Here is a 17937-nt window from a genome sequence, read left to right as displayed (position 1 = left end):
ATGTTTGAATGCCTGCTAGATGTTAGACGATGTTCGAGGAGGGGACACTGGGGATTCAGTACTGAGGGGAAGCTTCCGCATTTATAACTTCTGTAGAGTAGTCAAGCCCATGAACAGCCTCAGGGTCAGTGATGAGTGTAATAGAATGTTTGGACGTCCTAAAAACACAAACAGCTGGCCTCTAAGTGAACTTGGAAGAGGTAGGAGCCATGAGTGTTCAGCTGCATTTTGCCAACATAGGGAATTTGTCAAAGAGCATTCTGATGTTGGCCCAGAACACAGTTCTGCTTGTACTCTCCTCTCTAAGAACGTCTGTAGCTTGTTAAAATAAAGCTCCAGAATGGCCGTCATGACATGTGCTTCGTGTTCCTCGGCCCGTTGGTGCACCCAGTCATCACGGTCACGCATCATACCTTTTCTTTTATTACTCTTCAGCTACCAGGCTTGAACGCCTACAAAGGCTACTGTAGTAACCAGCTGGCAGCCAAGGCGCTTCTTGATCAAAAGAAACAGGATCCAAGAGTCCAAGACTTCCTCCAGCGATGTCTTGAATCGCCCTTCAGTCGAAAACTGGATCTTTGGAGCTTCCTAGATATCCCTCGAAGTCGCCTAGTCAAATACCCTTTACTGTTAAAAGAAATTCTTAAACATACTCCAAAAGACCACTCCGACATTCAGCTTCTAGAGGAAGCAGTAAGTAATCTAATAAATGAACCCTTCCAAGTTTATACGTTAGTTTGCCATAGAAAAGCTGTAGAATGATCTCTGACATCATATGTGTATTGAATCAGCATACAAATGGCTTTAAGTGCCCAGTAATTAATATACTGTGCATGTGTTTGTATACTTGCATTCTACATTTCTGTTTTAGTCAAGGACTGAATTTTAATCTGACCTCTTCCACCACCTAACTGGGAACTTTAGATAAATCACCCAGTTTGGCTAAGACTGTTTCTCCATCTGTAACGTGAAGGGACTGACTGAATTAGTTGGTTTCTAGAGTCTCTGTGAGCTCAAAATTCTTCTTTTATGTGACAGTTCTGCCCTGTTAGGAAGCAGGATAAGTGAATGCACTAAAGTTGCTCCATAACTTGGCTCTGGTAATTTCTAGGTATTGATAATACAAGGCGTTCTCTCTGACATCAACTTGAAGAAAGGTGAATCCGAATGCCAGTATTACATTGACAAGCTAGAGTATCTGGATGAGAAACAGAAGGACCCTAGAATTGAAACAAGTAAAACTCTGCTGTGCCACGGGGAGCTGAGGAATAAAAGTGGGCACGTGAGTACATTGGACACCGCCAGGAAGGGCGCCGTTCCTCCTCCCCCTCCCCGCCTGACTTTGCGCACCTAAGTTATGAGGCCTGCTTGTACAACAAATTCGTGTAGAGTGAAAGAATGTTACTGTTTTAATTATACGTTAACAGCCTTGATGAAGCAAACGTTTGGTTCATCGTTTGGTCTTCTCAGATGTCTCTGAGAAGATTCACTAGTACTTTATTTTCTAGTTTTGAAGCATAAATCAACTCCTTAGCTAGGGGTTCTTTTCTGAGTTCCATAATTTTTAGTTAAATAGCACATCTTTCAAAACAAATTTTGAGGGGTTTATAGTCGCATGAAAATAGTTTTCAGCACTACTCAGCAAGTTTCTGCAACAGACAGAATAAAAGCAAATGTACTTTTTAAATATTAATTACAAAAGTACTTCTAGAACCAAGTATATTATCATGAAATAGTATTTTTCTTTCATTGTGTGCTTTTCAAAAGCCCAATTTACAAGTTAGGGGGCTTCTTAGAAAAAGTTGAATCTCACATGTCTGATTTCTATCACAAGACTTAATTATTCTACAGAGACTTAATTTGTGTGGAAGTTGGAAAATGGAACCATTAACATTCTACCAGCTGCAGTTTTTAATCCTTACTCTTAGAAAACTGGTATTTGATACTGGTGTTTCAAGTCATGATACCACCGATAGGTCTTTGTGGCGCATGGTATTTACTCAGCTGTTGCTTAACCTGATAGTACATACTAATAAAAGAAAAGTGTGGTGAAGTCTGAGACTGAATTTTCCAAGTAAAATATGCAGTCTTGAAATCACTATTTTATGAAGTCATTTATAAGGAAGATCTTGGAAAATAAATTGGATGAAATTAATGTCAAATCAGGTTTTTTAATGATATATTTCAGACACTTAAAATCAACAAAGTTCCATATTTAGAAAGCAATTGCTCCCTGTTTCTCCAGAAACTTTACATCTTCCTGTTTCAAGACATCTTGGTTTTGACTCGGCCTGTTACACGGAATGAGCGCCACTCTTACCAAGTTTACCGGCAGCCGATCCCAGTCCAGGAGCTGGTGCTAGAAGACCTACAGGATGGGGATGTGCGCATGGGAGGGTCCTTTCGAGGGGCTTTCAGCAACTCAGATAAAGGTAAAATACATGTTTTAAAATAGTTCAAAGAAGCCAGGCGTGGTGGTACATACTTATACTCCCAGTACTTGGGAGGCCAAGACAGGAAGATTGGAAGTTCACTTTCAAATAAAAAAATAAAAAGGGCTGGGGTATAACTTGAAGGTAAAAAACTCAGAACTAAAACAGTTATAAAGATGAAACGTCCTTGCCCTATACTCATTACACATCAAGTGGTTCAGTGCTTCGTGGTGCTCTCGGCTACCTTTAATGTTGTACACGTTACGTCCATGCCAACACTCATGTTAAGATTGCATGACTACTTTTTTTCTATAAACATTTTTAAGTCTCATTTTTTTGTTCAATTTTTGTTTTTCCAGCTAAAAATATCTTCAGAGTGCGCTTCCAAGACCCTGCCCCAGGCCAGTCTCACACTCTGCAGGCCAATGATGTGTTCCATAAGCAGCAGTGGTTCAACTGCATCCGAAACGCCATCGCCCCTTTCCAGCAGGCCTCGGGTCCCCCAGAGCCTCAGGGCCTGCCAGAACTTCACGAGGAGGGAGAAGAGAACAACCCTGCCGCCGGGAACGGCAGCGCCCAGCGAAGGGCATCCACGCTCCCCAGCGTTCTGCAGGCAGAAGGGGATGAAAACACATCAGAATGCGGCCCTAGTGTACCGGCTGAAGATGCCAAGAGCACGAAGGCCCACCGGCCGCAGGCCGCCTTCCGAAGGTCGAGGGACAAAGCCCAGTTAAGTGGCAAACGGAAGGAGACTCTGGTGTAAAGGAAGCTCTGTATTAACTGAGGAGAGATTGTTAATTTATAAATGTGTACAGTTTTGTTTTCTTGTTATGGGAGCCTGGGCACCTGGTAGGGTTACTTTGTACCAGTTGTAACATTTCCGTGGTTTGGGATTGTTCTTTTTTCTTTCTTTCTTTCTTTTTTTTTTTTTTTTCTCTCATTGTTTTTTATCATTATTATTATTTTTTTTTAATGGCAGCTAAAAAAAAATACAGATTACTATTAAATTGCAGGCTTTTTAGGAGATTTTTTTGGATTACTTAGAATATGCCAGTTTGGTATTTTTAATCAAATGAAACATTTACAGAATGGGCTTTCTCTTCATTCTGGATTCATCATGCGTTTCTACTACCAACCAATTATGATATTTACAGTTCCCACCAAAACTTAGAATTTTGCAAATACAGAGCTCCTCGAGTGTTCTTTGGTAAACCTTACAGGCAAAATTTGAAATTTTAGCATTGGCAACTAGATTTTATGTTGGCGGTATCTCAAAATTTACATTGAAGCAGCTTTGCTTGGAAAATGAACCATAAAACTTAATGAGTTTTCCATTTTATCAACTGGAATGCTTTACATCATTTTGTTTTCCACTGTACATTCCTCATCTTTCATTCATTTCTCCTGCCAATTATTTAATTTTTTTATTGTAAAGTAGTTTTTAGTATTTGCTTTTATTTTTTTACTTTGATGCCTTTTCAAATTGGCATGTCTCTATTGTATTTTTCTTCCTGATTAAAAAATGTGTGTGTGTGTGTGTGTATGTGTGTGTGTGTGTATGTGTGTGTCTATATATATTTGTGGGTTTTTTAAGTCATATTAACATTACCAAGTGAAATCAAGCCATACTGTTTTTGAGCCAATTAAGAAAATTGAAATTTTTACAGGATAGCATTTCAGGGTGATAAAGACACATGAAAGGACTCCATATATTCTAGACTACTGAAAGAAAACCATATCAAGGATTTTGTTGAAAGTTTTAGTGTTGTCTGAAAAGCGAGAGAGAAGGCAGTTGACTGGTTATAAGTTAAAGGGGAAAAAAGAGGGATACAGAAAGTAGTATTGTCTTAAAGTAAAATGTCTGGTTGTGCCAGAGCGTGGAAAGTGACAGGAAAAGCTGAACCTGAGGGTATGTAGTAAGTCGTAGAAGGCTCGAGGGGTGTGAACTTTATTTGCCTTGGTTTATGACACCTGCAAATAGTAAGTGTGAAAAGAAACAATGGAATGTGTTGACAATTTGACCATGTTAGATCAGTTTGGGTGGATTTATTCATAAGTTGCAAAAAAAAAAGACTGATGGATCTTAATTGCAAAATGGTTCTGTTATATGAAATAAGGGAGACTGAACGCCCGATGTCACACAGGTTTGTAGTACAGATCAGTTCAAGTCAACTTGGATTATTATGTGAAATATACCCGTGGAAATGAAAATTGGAAAAGATTGTAAATATATCAATCAGATGATTTCTCTGTATAAATGAATTGTACAATTAAAAAAAAAAGCACACACGTAATCACCCTAAAGGTTTCTTGCCTGGTGGGTATTTTGGGGGGCATCTGCCAGAGCATGTCAGCGTGGCCAAGGGAGTATATAATGGCAAGACTGAAGAGAAGTTTATAAAAATCACAAATAACTAAACTTCGGAATTTCTTGCTGAGTAAAAGAAAGATTCACTTAGGTGACTCTGTGTAACCTGTTAACATCACGGTGCGGCCAGGCGCGGGGTGGTGCACGCTTGTAATCTCAGCATTCGGGAGGCTGCAGCAGGAGGATCACAGTTCGAGGACAGCCTCAGCTACTTAGTGAGACCCTTTGCAACTCAATGAGAACCTGTCTCAAAATAAAGAATAAGAAATAGGGCTGGGGGTGTCACTCAAAGGTAGAATGCCCCTGGGTTCCATCCCAAGTACTGCAAAAGAAAAAAATCACGTGCACTCAGTGTACCCAACACTTGGGAGGCTGAGACAGGAGGATAGCTCAGTGGTAGAAGACTGCTTAGCATGCGTGCCACCCTGGGTTCAATCCCCAGCACTGCAAAGAAAAAAGAAAAAAAAGTTAAATAATGTCTGCGTTTCAGTCAAAATTATGGGGCAAGAAAATGGTTGCAAATTACAAGATGACCATTCGTTGAGAATTGGCTAAAACTCTCTGCTCTTTGTATATGTTTAAACTTCTTCACTAAAGGTTATAAAGAAAGAGAACTTAAGAAATTTCAGGTATCGATTATATTTTCAGCTCCTCAACCTCTAAATTTTCTCCAAACCCTTCTTTGCCTTTCAAAATAAAGGCAGAATATTTAGCAGTACAACTTTATTTGCTATCTCCCACCTCACAGAAACCCAAATCTTTTGCCGGAATTTTATATTTGCTACCTTCCCCATGACAATTTGGCAGTGCTTTAGACTAATCTGATTCTGGTGTAATTAATATGACCATTGTCTTCCTCTTTTCCCTGCATCTCTCCTCCCGCCATTATTTGTTCTCCCTCCACCATTTTTCTCTCCCACGTTAACGTGGATCCCATAATCCATATAAGTTGAGACAATGGAGCAGCACATCTAGCAGTCCCTTCTTACCATGGCTCTACTTTCCAGTCAGTTGTGGTCCAAACATATTAAATAAAAATCCAGGAATGAGCAGCTCCTATGAGTTAAAATTGCTTCCTGTTCTAAGTAGCATGGTGAAATCTCATGCGGTCCTGCTCCATCTGCCCTGGACATAGTCAGTCACCCCTCTGTCCAGCATATCCATCCTTCCTTATATACTAACCTGCCTGTTAGTCTGCTGGTAGCCATCTTGGTGGTCAGGTTGACTGTCAGAGTTTCACGGTTCCTGTGTTCATGTAATCTTTATTTAATAAGGCTCCAAAGCACAAGAGTAATGGTACAAAGGAGACTTCAGGACATAAAACCTAGAACAGATTAACAACACTACAGAACATATAAGGAAAAACAGGGTCTGGTACTATCCAGGCCTCCTCAGATATCCACTGAGCATTTTGAAATATCCCTGTGAGTAAAGGGGACTAATTACCATATAGTTTCCAGGTCTCCCATGGAAGGGACTCCAATCAGTCTGACAGATTTTTCACCAAGAGTTAGTTTGCCGATTATATTACTTGCTTTAAGAGAAAATAGAATTGCATTATCCACTATTATTTATTTGTGTTGCTCTTTTATACACATAAAGGTAAGACAAAAGTAGCTGAATTCGAAGAATTCCGATCGTCTCCCGTAGAATTCCTATCTCTCAATAGCTGCTGCTAGGATCAGGTAGAAGGGTTTCTGTTTCCCTCTCAATGAACAAAACAAGCAGGAACCGCTCTAACAAGTGTGCTTGGGAACCCATGCAGATCCTTTAGTCTGAGCCTCTTTGCCAACTAGGTAAGGAATCTGAAGTCTACAAACACCAAGTGACTTAACCAAGATCACACCACCGGTTTATGGCAAAGCCCAAATGAAACACAAAGTCTACTAAAATCTCATCCTCTGCCCTTTCTCTTCAAAACAGCTTCACTGGGTTTCAAGAGACGTCCCCACACTCGGCCAGTGCCTCCAGTCATCCAACATCAGGGTCCACCTGCAGGATGAGGTGGCCCCTTAGTCCTATGACACATGAGCCTCTGGTCCAGGCCCAACTGTCTCTTGAAATTCAGGCCCAGTGATGCTGCTGCTTGGTCCCTTTCCAAACCTCTGCATTCTGCCATGCAGGCCTGACACTGCCCAGCCTGCTCTCCCTCCACCCTGATGTATGGCTTCTCCACCAGGTTTTCCTTCCGCTACAGATCTCTTCTCCACTCCATCCAAATACAAGACTCTTCTCCCAGGTGGTGCCTCAAATTCCTGGCTTCAGCCATACCCCCAGGCACAGACGGGTCTTCCCCAGTGAAACTTCCCTCTAGGACTTTCCCCACCCACCACTGCTCAGGGACCGGCCTCTTAAACCTATATTTCTTCCTCTTCCATCACCCCAGGACCATCATCTTGAATTTATGCTACTGCACTGCCCTGGCCCAGCTGGCAGCCATCCAAAATCCTACCTCGCCTTGACCACCCCACTTCCTCTAAGAACTGTTAGCTGAAACCACTGCGCCTACCGTCTCCAGTGACCTAGTCTCCAAAAGTCATTCATCAGACCCAGTCTCACAATAGCATATGCCTCCTTTCTTAGAACACTTCTTTCTCCGGTCTTTGGTGCCAACATATCCGTGTTCTACCTCCCCGGCATCTCCTCTCCTTTAGGCCCTTCTGAACGTAGCCTCTGAAATTCATATGTTGAAACTGAATGGGCATTGTAATATTAAGAGGTAGGGTTTTTATACATTGATTCAGGTCCTTATACAAGCACTAGAAAGTGGGTTCAGCCAGGTGTGGTGGTGCACCCTGATAATCCCAGTTCATGGGAAGTTGAGACAGAAGAATCGCAGGTTCAAGGCCAGTCTCAACAACCTTGTGAGGCTCTCCTCAACTTAACGAGACCTTTTTAAAATAAAAAAGTAGGGCTGGGGATATAGCTCAGAAGTAGAATGCCTCTAGGTTCAATCTCCAGTACTACCAAAAAGAAAATGTGGGTTGATTCCCTTCTGCATTTGAGAACAGAGTGCCCCTCTTTCTGAGGATGAAGAAACAGACGCCATTTTTAAAACAGCAGGCCTCTTCAGATGTCAGATCTACTGGAAACTTCACTTTGGACTTCCCAGCATCCCAAACTGTAAGAAATAAATCTCTATTCTTTACAAATTACCCAGTGTCCAGTATTCTGTCATAGCAGCACTAGTGGACTAAAACAGTAGGCAAATAGATAAACCCTAGGACATCCAAACAATGCAATATTACTCAGCAGTCAGAAGAAATGAGCTCTCAAGCCATGGGAAGACATAGAAGTGCCTGCTACTCAGAGACAGAAGCCAATCTCACAAGGCCACCTACTGTGTGTTCCTGGCCTTCCTTATGAAAGGACAGAACCATGACAACAACGAAAAGGTCAGCGAGGGCCTGGGGAAAGGGAGGAGACTAGGCAGAGCATGGGAGGTTCACAGGGCAGGGAACTATCCTGTCTGATTGTGTATAATGGTAGATACATGTCATTATTTATCTAAACCATGGGACGTCCGGCACAAGAGTGAACCCTGATGTTTAACTACGGGCTATATAGAATAATGTGTTCATGTAAGTTCACCGGTTGTAACAAACGTACGTACCACTCTGATGCAAAATGATGATGATGAGGGAGAAGACGAAGGGTAGGAACGGAGAGTATGGGAACTCTCTCTACTGAGTACTCAGGTTAGCCAGGCCCTCTTCTCTGTCCACCATAAAGCCAGCCCAGAGCCGCAGCCCCAGCCTCCTCCCCAGAAGGCCTGAGATCATGGAGGATCAGGCGTCCCATCTTCAGTTAGACACATTTCTCTTCCCCTCCCGACTCCTGGCTCCACAGCTCAAACTATAACTGTCCGTTGAAAGGGACTTGAGAGGTTGGCACCAAGCCTCCCTCCATGCCTGGAAACTGCTGCAGGGCTGGAAAAAAACTGTTATCTGCCATCTTGTTACCTGTGCCAAGCGTGGAGCCTAACAGACCTTGCCCATCCCCACCCTGCCCCCCACAAGCTCAGGCCTGAAGCTTCTCTGTGTCTTGGGTGATGTCCAGGTGTGAGCTCAGCCCTCATCTCCCCACCCCACAGTCCAAAGAAATGTGCTGCTCCTGCAGTGGCTGGGGGAAGGGCGGAAGGAAGCCAGCCCTGCGGGACTGTCAGGGAGGTGGGACCCGGGGAGCAGAAATGGCGGTGGCAAGGTGTCCACTAGACGGACTCAAGATACAGAAGGACACATGCCGAGCAGACCGTAGCCTGTACGCCTCCTGTTTTCTCAGGTCTCAAGCACTGGTGCCAAGTGGCTCTCTCCACTTGGAACAGAGGAAAGGGATTAGCAGAAAGTCTCTGCCCACGAGGACTATACAATCTAAGACAATATCAAAGCAAATCCCAGGGCCAACCTTGAGCAGCCTCATAAAGTGCTTAAGTTTATAAATTGGTAGTACGTTATTTTTCCATTGCATCACAGAGGTGTGTATTTACATTTTCAAAGGGACAGATGGAGCAGACAACTCAAAAACAGCCTTTAAAATCTCCAGTATGGGCAGGCCTATGAGTCCCAGGTGGCCTTCACACTGTCAGAACAAAGGGAAATAACATATCAGCCTATAAATACACACTCACGAACATGCTATTTGGCTGCACGTGGGGAGGGGTCCCCAAGCCCCTGAAAATATGTGTGCCTCCAGCAAAGAAACATGAGGCAATCTTTTCCACAAATGGAAACTATTTCTGTCCTGCTCTGCTGTTCTAACATGACGGCCAGGTCTTCTACAGCAGAATCTTTCCAGAACTTTCTAACGAGTTTCCTGGTAGCAGTAACAAGAACAATTATTGAGTCCGACATGGTGGCACATGCCTGTAATCCCAGGACTTGGGAGGCAGAGGCAGAAAGATTGTAGGTTCAAGGTTAGCTTCAGCAATTTAGTGATGCCCTCAGCAACTTAACAAGTTCCAATTTCAAAATGAAAGGGTTGGGAGTGTAGCTCAGAGGTAAAATGCCCGACATTTTTAAAGTCTCCAGTCCAAAATGTCTTTTTAAAAGAGCAGCTGTTGACATAACAGGACTCTTTCAAAGGATGAGAAGTTTGCTGTTGGTCTTAGATGGTTCTAGAATCAGCACAGAGTGATGGTTTTATCTTTGCTCACTGCCTTCCTGTATCTGCAATACGATGATCCCTTCTCCCTCTTCTCCCCCTGCTTGGTGACCTGCCCCTCATCCCTACAGCTTACCAAGCTGAGCCGTGTGTGTGTGTGTGTGTGTGTGTGTGTGTGTGTGTGTGTGTGTGTTGGTTTCCAACCTGCAATCCCCCTCCTGTCTCAGCTTCCCGAGTCCTGGTATTGCAGGCCTGCCCCACTATGCCCACTCGAGCCTCACCTTTTGAGGCAGCCTTCTCTGAGTCCCTCACAGAATCCACCACCCCCTCTTCTGGTCCCTACTCACCCCATCCAGGTCTCCACTGCCACCACATGATTCTTGGTCCTTCCCAGGTCAAGTGTCACCTTCTCTACTAGTCTGCAAGTTTATTGGTCTCTCTGTCCCTAAGCCCACCATTTTGTTCAACACAGAGAATGTGTTCAAACTTGTTTGCTGAATGGATTATATACGTCGCATGATTTCGGGTCTGCTTTAACAAGCCTTTACAGCACAAAGAACAAGCTGGCCAGAGACTCAGAGTTTTGCAGACCTGAGAAGACGCCAGGGTGGCCAGCCTTCAAGATGGCCGCCAAGGATCTCACCTCCCGGGATCCACAGCACAGTGGACCAATAGAGCAAGATGGAAGCAAGATGAGGCCAGATGAGAAATGATGTTGTCACCCCTACTTGTCCTCTCTGGGATCCCCCCACTCTACAGGAAGCCATTATGTCATGAGGACTTTTGAGCTGCCCTATGGAGGGCCCCAGGGGAGAAGGAGCTGAGGCCTCCTGCAGACAGCCCGCACCCCTGTGCTTGCTGTGTCAGGAACCCCAGCTGAGATGACACAGCCCCCACCACCGGTTTCTAGACTGTGACCCCATGAAAGATGGAGATAGGACCACTCAGCTAAGTTGTTCCAGAGAAATCAGGAGATAACACATAATTGCTGTTGCTTTAAGCCACTAGGCTTTTATGTAAATGGTTATGCAGAGATAGATAACGAATCAAAGTCCTAAAGGCTGGGCTGAGCCACGGTGCTGGAGGCAGAAGCATGGCAGAGCCAGGCCAACAGCAGGGGCCAAGCCAGAGCAAACAAACAAGGACCATATTTCAGGAAGAGACACCAAGACCTTTTCTCCTGGGGCCTGAAACAGAGGACCAGACCACATAAACACTCACAGGGCTTTGCCTGTGGGCTGAGGCCTGAGGCCCATGCCCTCTGTCCCTGAATCCTATATCCCAGTGGACACGAGCAAATAACCTGACCCCGAATGTCCCAGCCTTGCTCAATCTCCTCTGTTTTATGACAGGGACTGACCCAGAAAGGAGTCCCCTTGGTGACGGAGTCCAGTTCCTCAGCTCTTTGCGCACTGCCCCATGCAGATGAAGGCAACAGGCACTCTGGCTTTCCCTCCGCTGTCTCCTCCTTTACCTTGTTTTCTTTACTCTCCTCTTCTTCCTTCTTCCCACGCCTGGAAGGTTATTGTTTTTGTTTTGTTTTACTTCTTTGTTTTTTATTGTTGTTTTCAATACTGGGGATTGAACCCAGGACACTCTACTACTAAGCTGTACCCCCAGCCCATATATATAGGAGAGGGGAGGGAAAGAGAGAGAGAGAGAGAGAGGAAGAGAGAGAGAGAGAGAGAGAGAGAGAGAGAGAGAGAGAGAGAGAGAGAGAGAGAGAGACTCTCTGAGACTCCCACTAAGTCTCCCAGGCTGGCCTCAAACTCTCCCTCTTTCTGCCTCAGCCTCCCAAGTAGCTAGGCTTACAGGTGCACGCCTAAAGTTTTCTGATGATCCTAATCCTTGATGCACAGTAAGAGAATATGATTTTGCTCAGCACAGAGGTGGCAGCCGTGTGGCCCAGTTAGAAGACCGGAAGGATGTCCATCTTTCGAGGATGTGAGAGATACTTGCTGTCTCTGTAGTCTCATGAGGTCCCCATCACCAGCGCCCGGGAGGGACTCTCTCATGACTTGGCTGTGTGTGAGCTTCCCTGGACATGATTCAACAGCATTGTCCTGGGCTCCTCTAAGGCCCTGCATGAGGCTGCCTTGACTTGCGAGGCCCAGAGATGACTTGGTGGCTACAGTGACAAAACCAGAGAGACAATTTGTACAACTAACCCCGAGTTCCAATAAGAGGTCTCACATCACGGCCTCTGCCTGCCAAGACACCCTCCTCTTCTTGTACAGTCAAGGGTCACGAGAGCCAGATCAGGGACATTGTGGCTGGTAGGAACCTGCGACCATCCCGCAGTAGTCTCAATTTTAATTTCATCTGTTCCCCCCAAACACTATGATGCTCCCATTCATTAACTTGTCCATAAGGATGATTAAGTTTCTATTACTGCATCACAAGAAAAAAATTGATAGAGAAATATATTTTCACTAAATTTCAAGGGCAGGGTTGGAATGGTCTGACTTAAAGCTACTTGAAATCTACTTTGGGCAGCTTGGAGGGTGTTCAGCAGACTTCTCAAGGAGATTGACAGTGTCACTAAGCAGCTGAGATTCCTCCACCAAGGGACTGTGGTGGAGACACCAGAAGTCACAATGCCGAGTCTTCTGCTCAGAGTGGCTGCAGGCAAGAAGTGTCCACCATGGCCATCTCACCCTGGTCTATCACAGAGCAAGAAGATGGGGAAGAAATTATTTCATTCTACCAATTCTTCTGGGAAAGGCCTAGGAGGCCAGTTCATTCCAAGTTCATGTTATAAATCTGACCTTATGAGAAAATTTATATAAATTTCTAACCACTTCTTTCTGGGGCCTTCTGCACATGTGGTTTTTTTTTTTTTTAAAGAGTTTCACTGCTAAAATATTTGAAATCTACTTAAGTGATGAATTGTATACCCACAATAAAGAGATTTTTTTTTTTTTTTGGGTATGTGTGTGGTATTAAAGGGTTGAACCCAGGGGCATTCTGCCTCCAACCTACACCCCAGCCGTTTTTATTTTTTATTTTGAAATAGGAATTTGCTAAGTTTCTGAGAGCCTTGCTCAGTGGCTGGGGCTGGCCTTGAACCTGCAATCCTCCTGTCTCAGCCTCCCAAGTACTGGGATGGCAGGCGTGTGCCACACCCAGCACAATCAAGGGAATTTAAGAGAGCTTAAGCAGAGCTTCTCTACTGCTCTGCTGAAGCAGTGAGAATATGTCAGTCCACACCCTTTTCCCTGCACGTTGACTCCTCTGGCTCCTCTAGAAGGTATGCTCAAGCCGGGTGTGGTTACCCACACTTGTGAACTCAGCATTTGGGAGGCTGAGACAGGAGGATCGCAGTTCACAGACAGCCTCAGCTACTTAGCAAGGCCCTTTGCAACTCAGTGAGATCCTGTTTCCAAATAAAGAATAAAAAAATAGAGCTGGGGGTGTAGCTCGGAGGCGGAATGGCACTGGGTTCCATTCCCAATACTGCAATAAAAAAGAAGGAACGCTCAGCTTCCCCAGGCTCCAGGTTGACCCATCCACCCTCAGCTCCACCCCTGTCCCGCCTCCTTCACCCAGAGACACTCTGTGTTCAGAAATTAATCTAAGAATGGGCCTGGAAAATGCTGAGCCGGACCTTAGACTCTTGTCACCTGCAGACTCTGTGTCTCCAGGAATGGTCACTCGTCCATCTGTCCTTCCCTCTCTGGAAAGGGTCCTTATACTTCACTGAGGTCCCAGGATCAGGATCACACACAGAAGCAGTGTCAGCCTCAACATTTCAGTGCCTCTGTCATCCTCCACAGATGGCATCTGGTTGTCCTCAGGGGAACCCTGAGCTCAGACACCCCTCTTGCCCCCTTGCCTCAGGCCTGGGCAAGATTCCTATCACCTAGTCTTTGAAGCCATCCCTCCTAGGCGAATCTCCACAGAGAGGGCTTTATCAGCCCAGGAGCTGAGTGCGCCTGTGTGCACAGAGAGCCCCCCAGGAAAATAAGCAGCAAGAAGTCCTGGCCTCAGAAAACATCGCCGACTTCTTGTATCTCCACAGGAGACTAATATCTAGAGAGATGTCTTGGGTACTTAGGCCCAGCTCCTAGCTTCAGAACTGTGCGGGTTTACCAGATGATCTGTCCGCTGCTGGTTTCCTGGACATCTACCCTAGATCCTTCCTGGATGCGAGTTGATCTCTTCCTGGCCCTGCTGCCCTCTTTCAAGCCAAACCATTTCAAGCAGGAAGCCCCGCAGGTCTTCCTGCTTCTCTTGGGTAGGCTAAGCATCTCTAGGTCACAGGCTAAAAGTGGCCCCTGGAGCTTTTCATGATGAGCAAAAACAGAAGCTTTGAGGCCTCAAGGAATTTGGGGAAAGCTTTGGTGAAATGAAACAAAAGATTTGGAACTGAACTGTATCTTCAGAAAGCCCCTTCTGTGGCTGGGGACAGACTTTTTGTCTGGTGAGGGTCATGAGTGCTCCGCTGAGGCTGAGAGGATCAGAAGCACCTGGTATGTGTCCCATCCTGAGAGGAGCCTCCTCACACAGAGGCATTGCAGGAGCCCAGGTAGGGGACTGTCCAAGGAACTAGGATGGGGAGATGGAGGGTGGGGCTCCTGGCCTTGACTCCCCTCCCCAGGTCACCCTTACCCTGTCTCCACCATGTTGGAAGACCCCAGGCAAGCCCACTTCTTCTGTGGCCTCAGTCCCCTCTTCAATAGCATGAAAGATTTGGATTACATTCACATTTTCAAATGCTGAGTCACTTGATTACCACCAGCACAGTTTTGCATTTTAAACGATATTACCTACTCGAAGCCCAGCGTGGTGGCACACTTCTGTAATCCCAGTACTTGGGAGGCTGAGACAGGAGGATGGCAGGTTCAAGGTCAGCCTCTGCAGCATAAGGGGACTCTCAGCAAGCTAGCGAGTCCCTGTTTCAAAGCCAAAAATAAGAAAAAATAAAAAGGGCTGGGGCTGTAGCTCAGAGGCAGAATACCCCTAGGTTCAATCCTCTACACTACAAAAAAGAAAAAATATATATCACCCACTTGGTATTTTTAATTCATACTTCCCATCCTTAATAAATGTTTTATTTATTTATTTATTTATTTACTTACTTACTTACTTACTTACTACTGGGAACTGAACTCATGGGCATTCTACCTCCAAACTATACCCCAAGCCCTGTTTTATTTTTCATTTTGAAACAAGGTCTGGCTAAATTCCTGAAGCCTCATTAAATTGTAGAGGCTGACCTTGAACCTGCAATCCTTCTGTCTCTGCCTTCCAAGTACTGGAATTACAGGCATGCACTATGGCACCTGGCTAGTAAATGTATTTTAAATGAACACTTTATGTTATTGCTATAAGTGGAAAACCAGCTTCCTTTGCTAAAATAGAAGGAAACAATAACAATAAGCACACTGTAAGCTACATAAAGTTAACAAGCTCTGCCTAGATATTTTTGCCTCTCAAAGGAAGCTTTGGTCTCCCCTTTCTGCTTGTTATTATAGATCCAAAAATCATCTTAGATGCCACCAACTGTAAATATCCTAAATTTTGACATACTCTGGAACAGATCTCTGTGGTTCTTCTCAGGGCAAACATTTTAATTATTTTTTTCTGTTTCTTTTTCCCTCTTGCCTTTCCATATTAGCTGATCTATACACTGTCCTGCAATAATTACACACACACACACACACACACACACACACACACACACACACGAACCTCCAGTCTAAAAGTGCACACATTAAAGAGTTTTTTCTTTTCCTTTTTTTTTCCATAGCCAGCCCAGAGAACCAGCATTGTGTTTGGGGAGAGATAAAGGGCTATTTCCAAAAATCCCCTCCTCCTGGCTTAGACAGATATCATGGTGGTTCCTGACAGGAAATCCCCTTCTGCCTCATGGAAAACCCAGCAAAGGAAGCAGGGCAGCCCCAATGGAGGTGGTCAGCCTCCACCCCAAATTACACACGTAAAACAAGTCCATTATCTCAGACCAGGCCCTGAAGCCCACGGAGGCGAGCGCTACCCACCTCACAGGGACGCTGAGTCGCTGAGGAGACACAGGCACAGCCGTGATCACCTCCCACCTGGACATCTGTGCCGTGCTCCCCAGAACAGCAGTTCTGAATCTTAGGACAACTTGACAAGGTCTGCAGGGGGAGAGGGCTCTGTTTTCCTAATGGGAAAACAATGGCCGACCATGCCCATCTCAGGCACACTTTCTCAAAATTCAGACACCTCGAACCCTCTTCTGACTGTCGTATCTCCAGTCCCTCCAGCTTTTTGGAAGGTGCTGGCCCTGAGACGGAGCCTCTGCTTTCTCCCCAAGCTTCCCGTTCCACTGCTCACTGTCTGCACTAAGGCTCCACCAAACAAGTCACACAGTACCCTCGAGAAATCGTACAGCCCAGCCCTCCAAGGCCACTCAAAAAGCTGTCCCCTGCGCCCAGCGTGGAAAAGAGGACAGAAAATGATAATAGGAGGAGAGTCTTGGTGGGTTAAAGATCCCAGACCAGTCAGGTGTGGTGGCGCATGCCTGCTATCCCGGTTTTCGGAAGGCTGAAATAAGAGGATCACGGGTTTGAGGCCAGCCTTAGCAATCTAGCAAGAGCCTCAACAACCTAGCAAGACCCTGTTACAAAACAAAAAATTTAAAAATAGTGGCTGGGGGGTGTAGCTCGTAGGTAGAACATCCTTAGATTCAATCCCTAGTACCATGCATACACACACACACACACACACACACACACACACACACACACTAAGATCTCAGCCCATTCTGCCCCTCTGCAGCCACACAATCATCCCAAGATCTTTCTCTCCTGGTGATAGGTGGGCTGTTCCTTTCCTGTGCCCCCTCCTCTGAAGGTCCAGGACACCAGCCTGGAGTCCCAGTCCCAACCTGAGTCTGTTGTACAGAGTTGGGTGCCACCCTGAGCCATGCTCAGTGCCCAACCCGGCCCAATCCTCCCCCACCCCAGGCAGGCAAATTATAAGTCACGGCTCTGAAGGCCACTGGGGCTGCCTGAAGCACATGGACTTTCTCAAAGCCCAAGTGGAAATCAGGAGGCCCCACCTCAAAACCCGGTGGTAGGCAGAGCAAGGCTCAAGATGACCCTCTGCAAACCTAAATCTCTGGCTCTTGCTTACAGAGTCTCATTTTTGGCTTCAGTCACCTCACTAGCCTGGGAGATCTCTGCCCTCATAGCTTTAAGAAACTCAGGTCCAACCGTTCCCAACATTTCTCCACCAAAGATTTCTTCTCCCCCCCCCCCGAAGTGTGTCTTTTAACCAAACAAACCACAACTGTGTGTGATGGTTGGATTTCTTTATTTGTATTCATGGAGGACATCAAGAACCTTGCTGTGGGCCGATCCTGTGTACCCTGCCTCTGGACCCTCATCTGGAAGTAAATAACTCACTTTTTTTTTTAACCCTTACATTGGCTCCCTATGGCTACATTTATTCTTTCCTGTTCTGGAGGCCAGAAGTCTGAAACCCACCCGCACCTCTCCTTTAACTTCTGCTGATTACTGGTGACGCGAAGTGTTTGTTGACTTGGTGGCAGTGTTAGGTAGCTCGTTAGACAGGTGCAGATGGGGTCAGCTGGATGGACTAGAAGTTTACTTGCAGAACCTTGCTCATCTTGACCACCTTCCCTGTAAGAAGGAGACAAAGAAACAGTGCACGGTCATTAAAGTGTGACCTGCAAAGAGTGGTCAATCACTCCAAATGTAATATGTATAAAAAAGGTACCCAGAGAAACTATTAAAAAGGTATCCAAAGAGACACATGGGACTTCCCAGGTGGCAGCTTCCTCTTCCTGGAAATGGACCACTCTAGACCCCATCTCTAGAGCATAACTCCATTGCCCCGGCTGCCTTTGCATTCCTGATGATTTTCCCCCTGGAGTGTGACCCTTTCCCCTCTCTTCAAGCCTTTCTCATACGGTGCCTTCACTTCTCTAAATAAATCTTCTCTACTCCCCATTTGTGTTTCCTGCTTGAATACTTTCCAAGCAGATAAGCAAACACTGAGGTTGTGCAGAATAATCTTAAGATCTCC

At 45.4% G+C, this 17937-nt stretch overlaps 1 protein-coding gene across 2 annotated transcripts in view; it reads left to right on the top strand.

The window, feature by feature from the left end:
• Positions 1-3195, top strand: part of NET1 (neuroepithelial cell transforming 1) — a gene marked incomplete at both ends in the record, with an annotated part of 30630 nt that extends 27435 nt beyond the window's left edge. For both annotated transcript variants that reach the window (XM_080717114.1, XM_080717115.1), the window contains 4 exons: positions 436-693; positions 1112-1282; positions 2246-2432; positions 2792-3195. In XM_080717114.1, the coding sequence (XP_080573240.1) occupies positions 436-693; positions 1112-1282; positions 2246-2432; positions 2792-3195 (1020 nt within the window). The remainder of the gene's footprint in view (positions 1-435; positions 694-1111; positions 1283-2245; positions 2433-2791) is intronic.
• Between the last annotated feature and the right edge of the window lie 14742 nt (positions 3196-17937).

This window comes from Muscardinus avellanarius, assembly GCF_963383645.1.
Source record: "Muscardinus avellanarius genome assembly, chromosome: 20".
Classification (NCBI taxonomy): domain Eukaryota; kingdom Metazoa; phylum Chordata; class Mammalia; order Rodentia; family Gliridae; genus Muscardinus; species Muscardinus avellanarius.
This window is presented reverse-complemented; position numbering and strand designations above follow the sequence as displayed.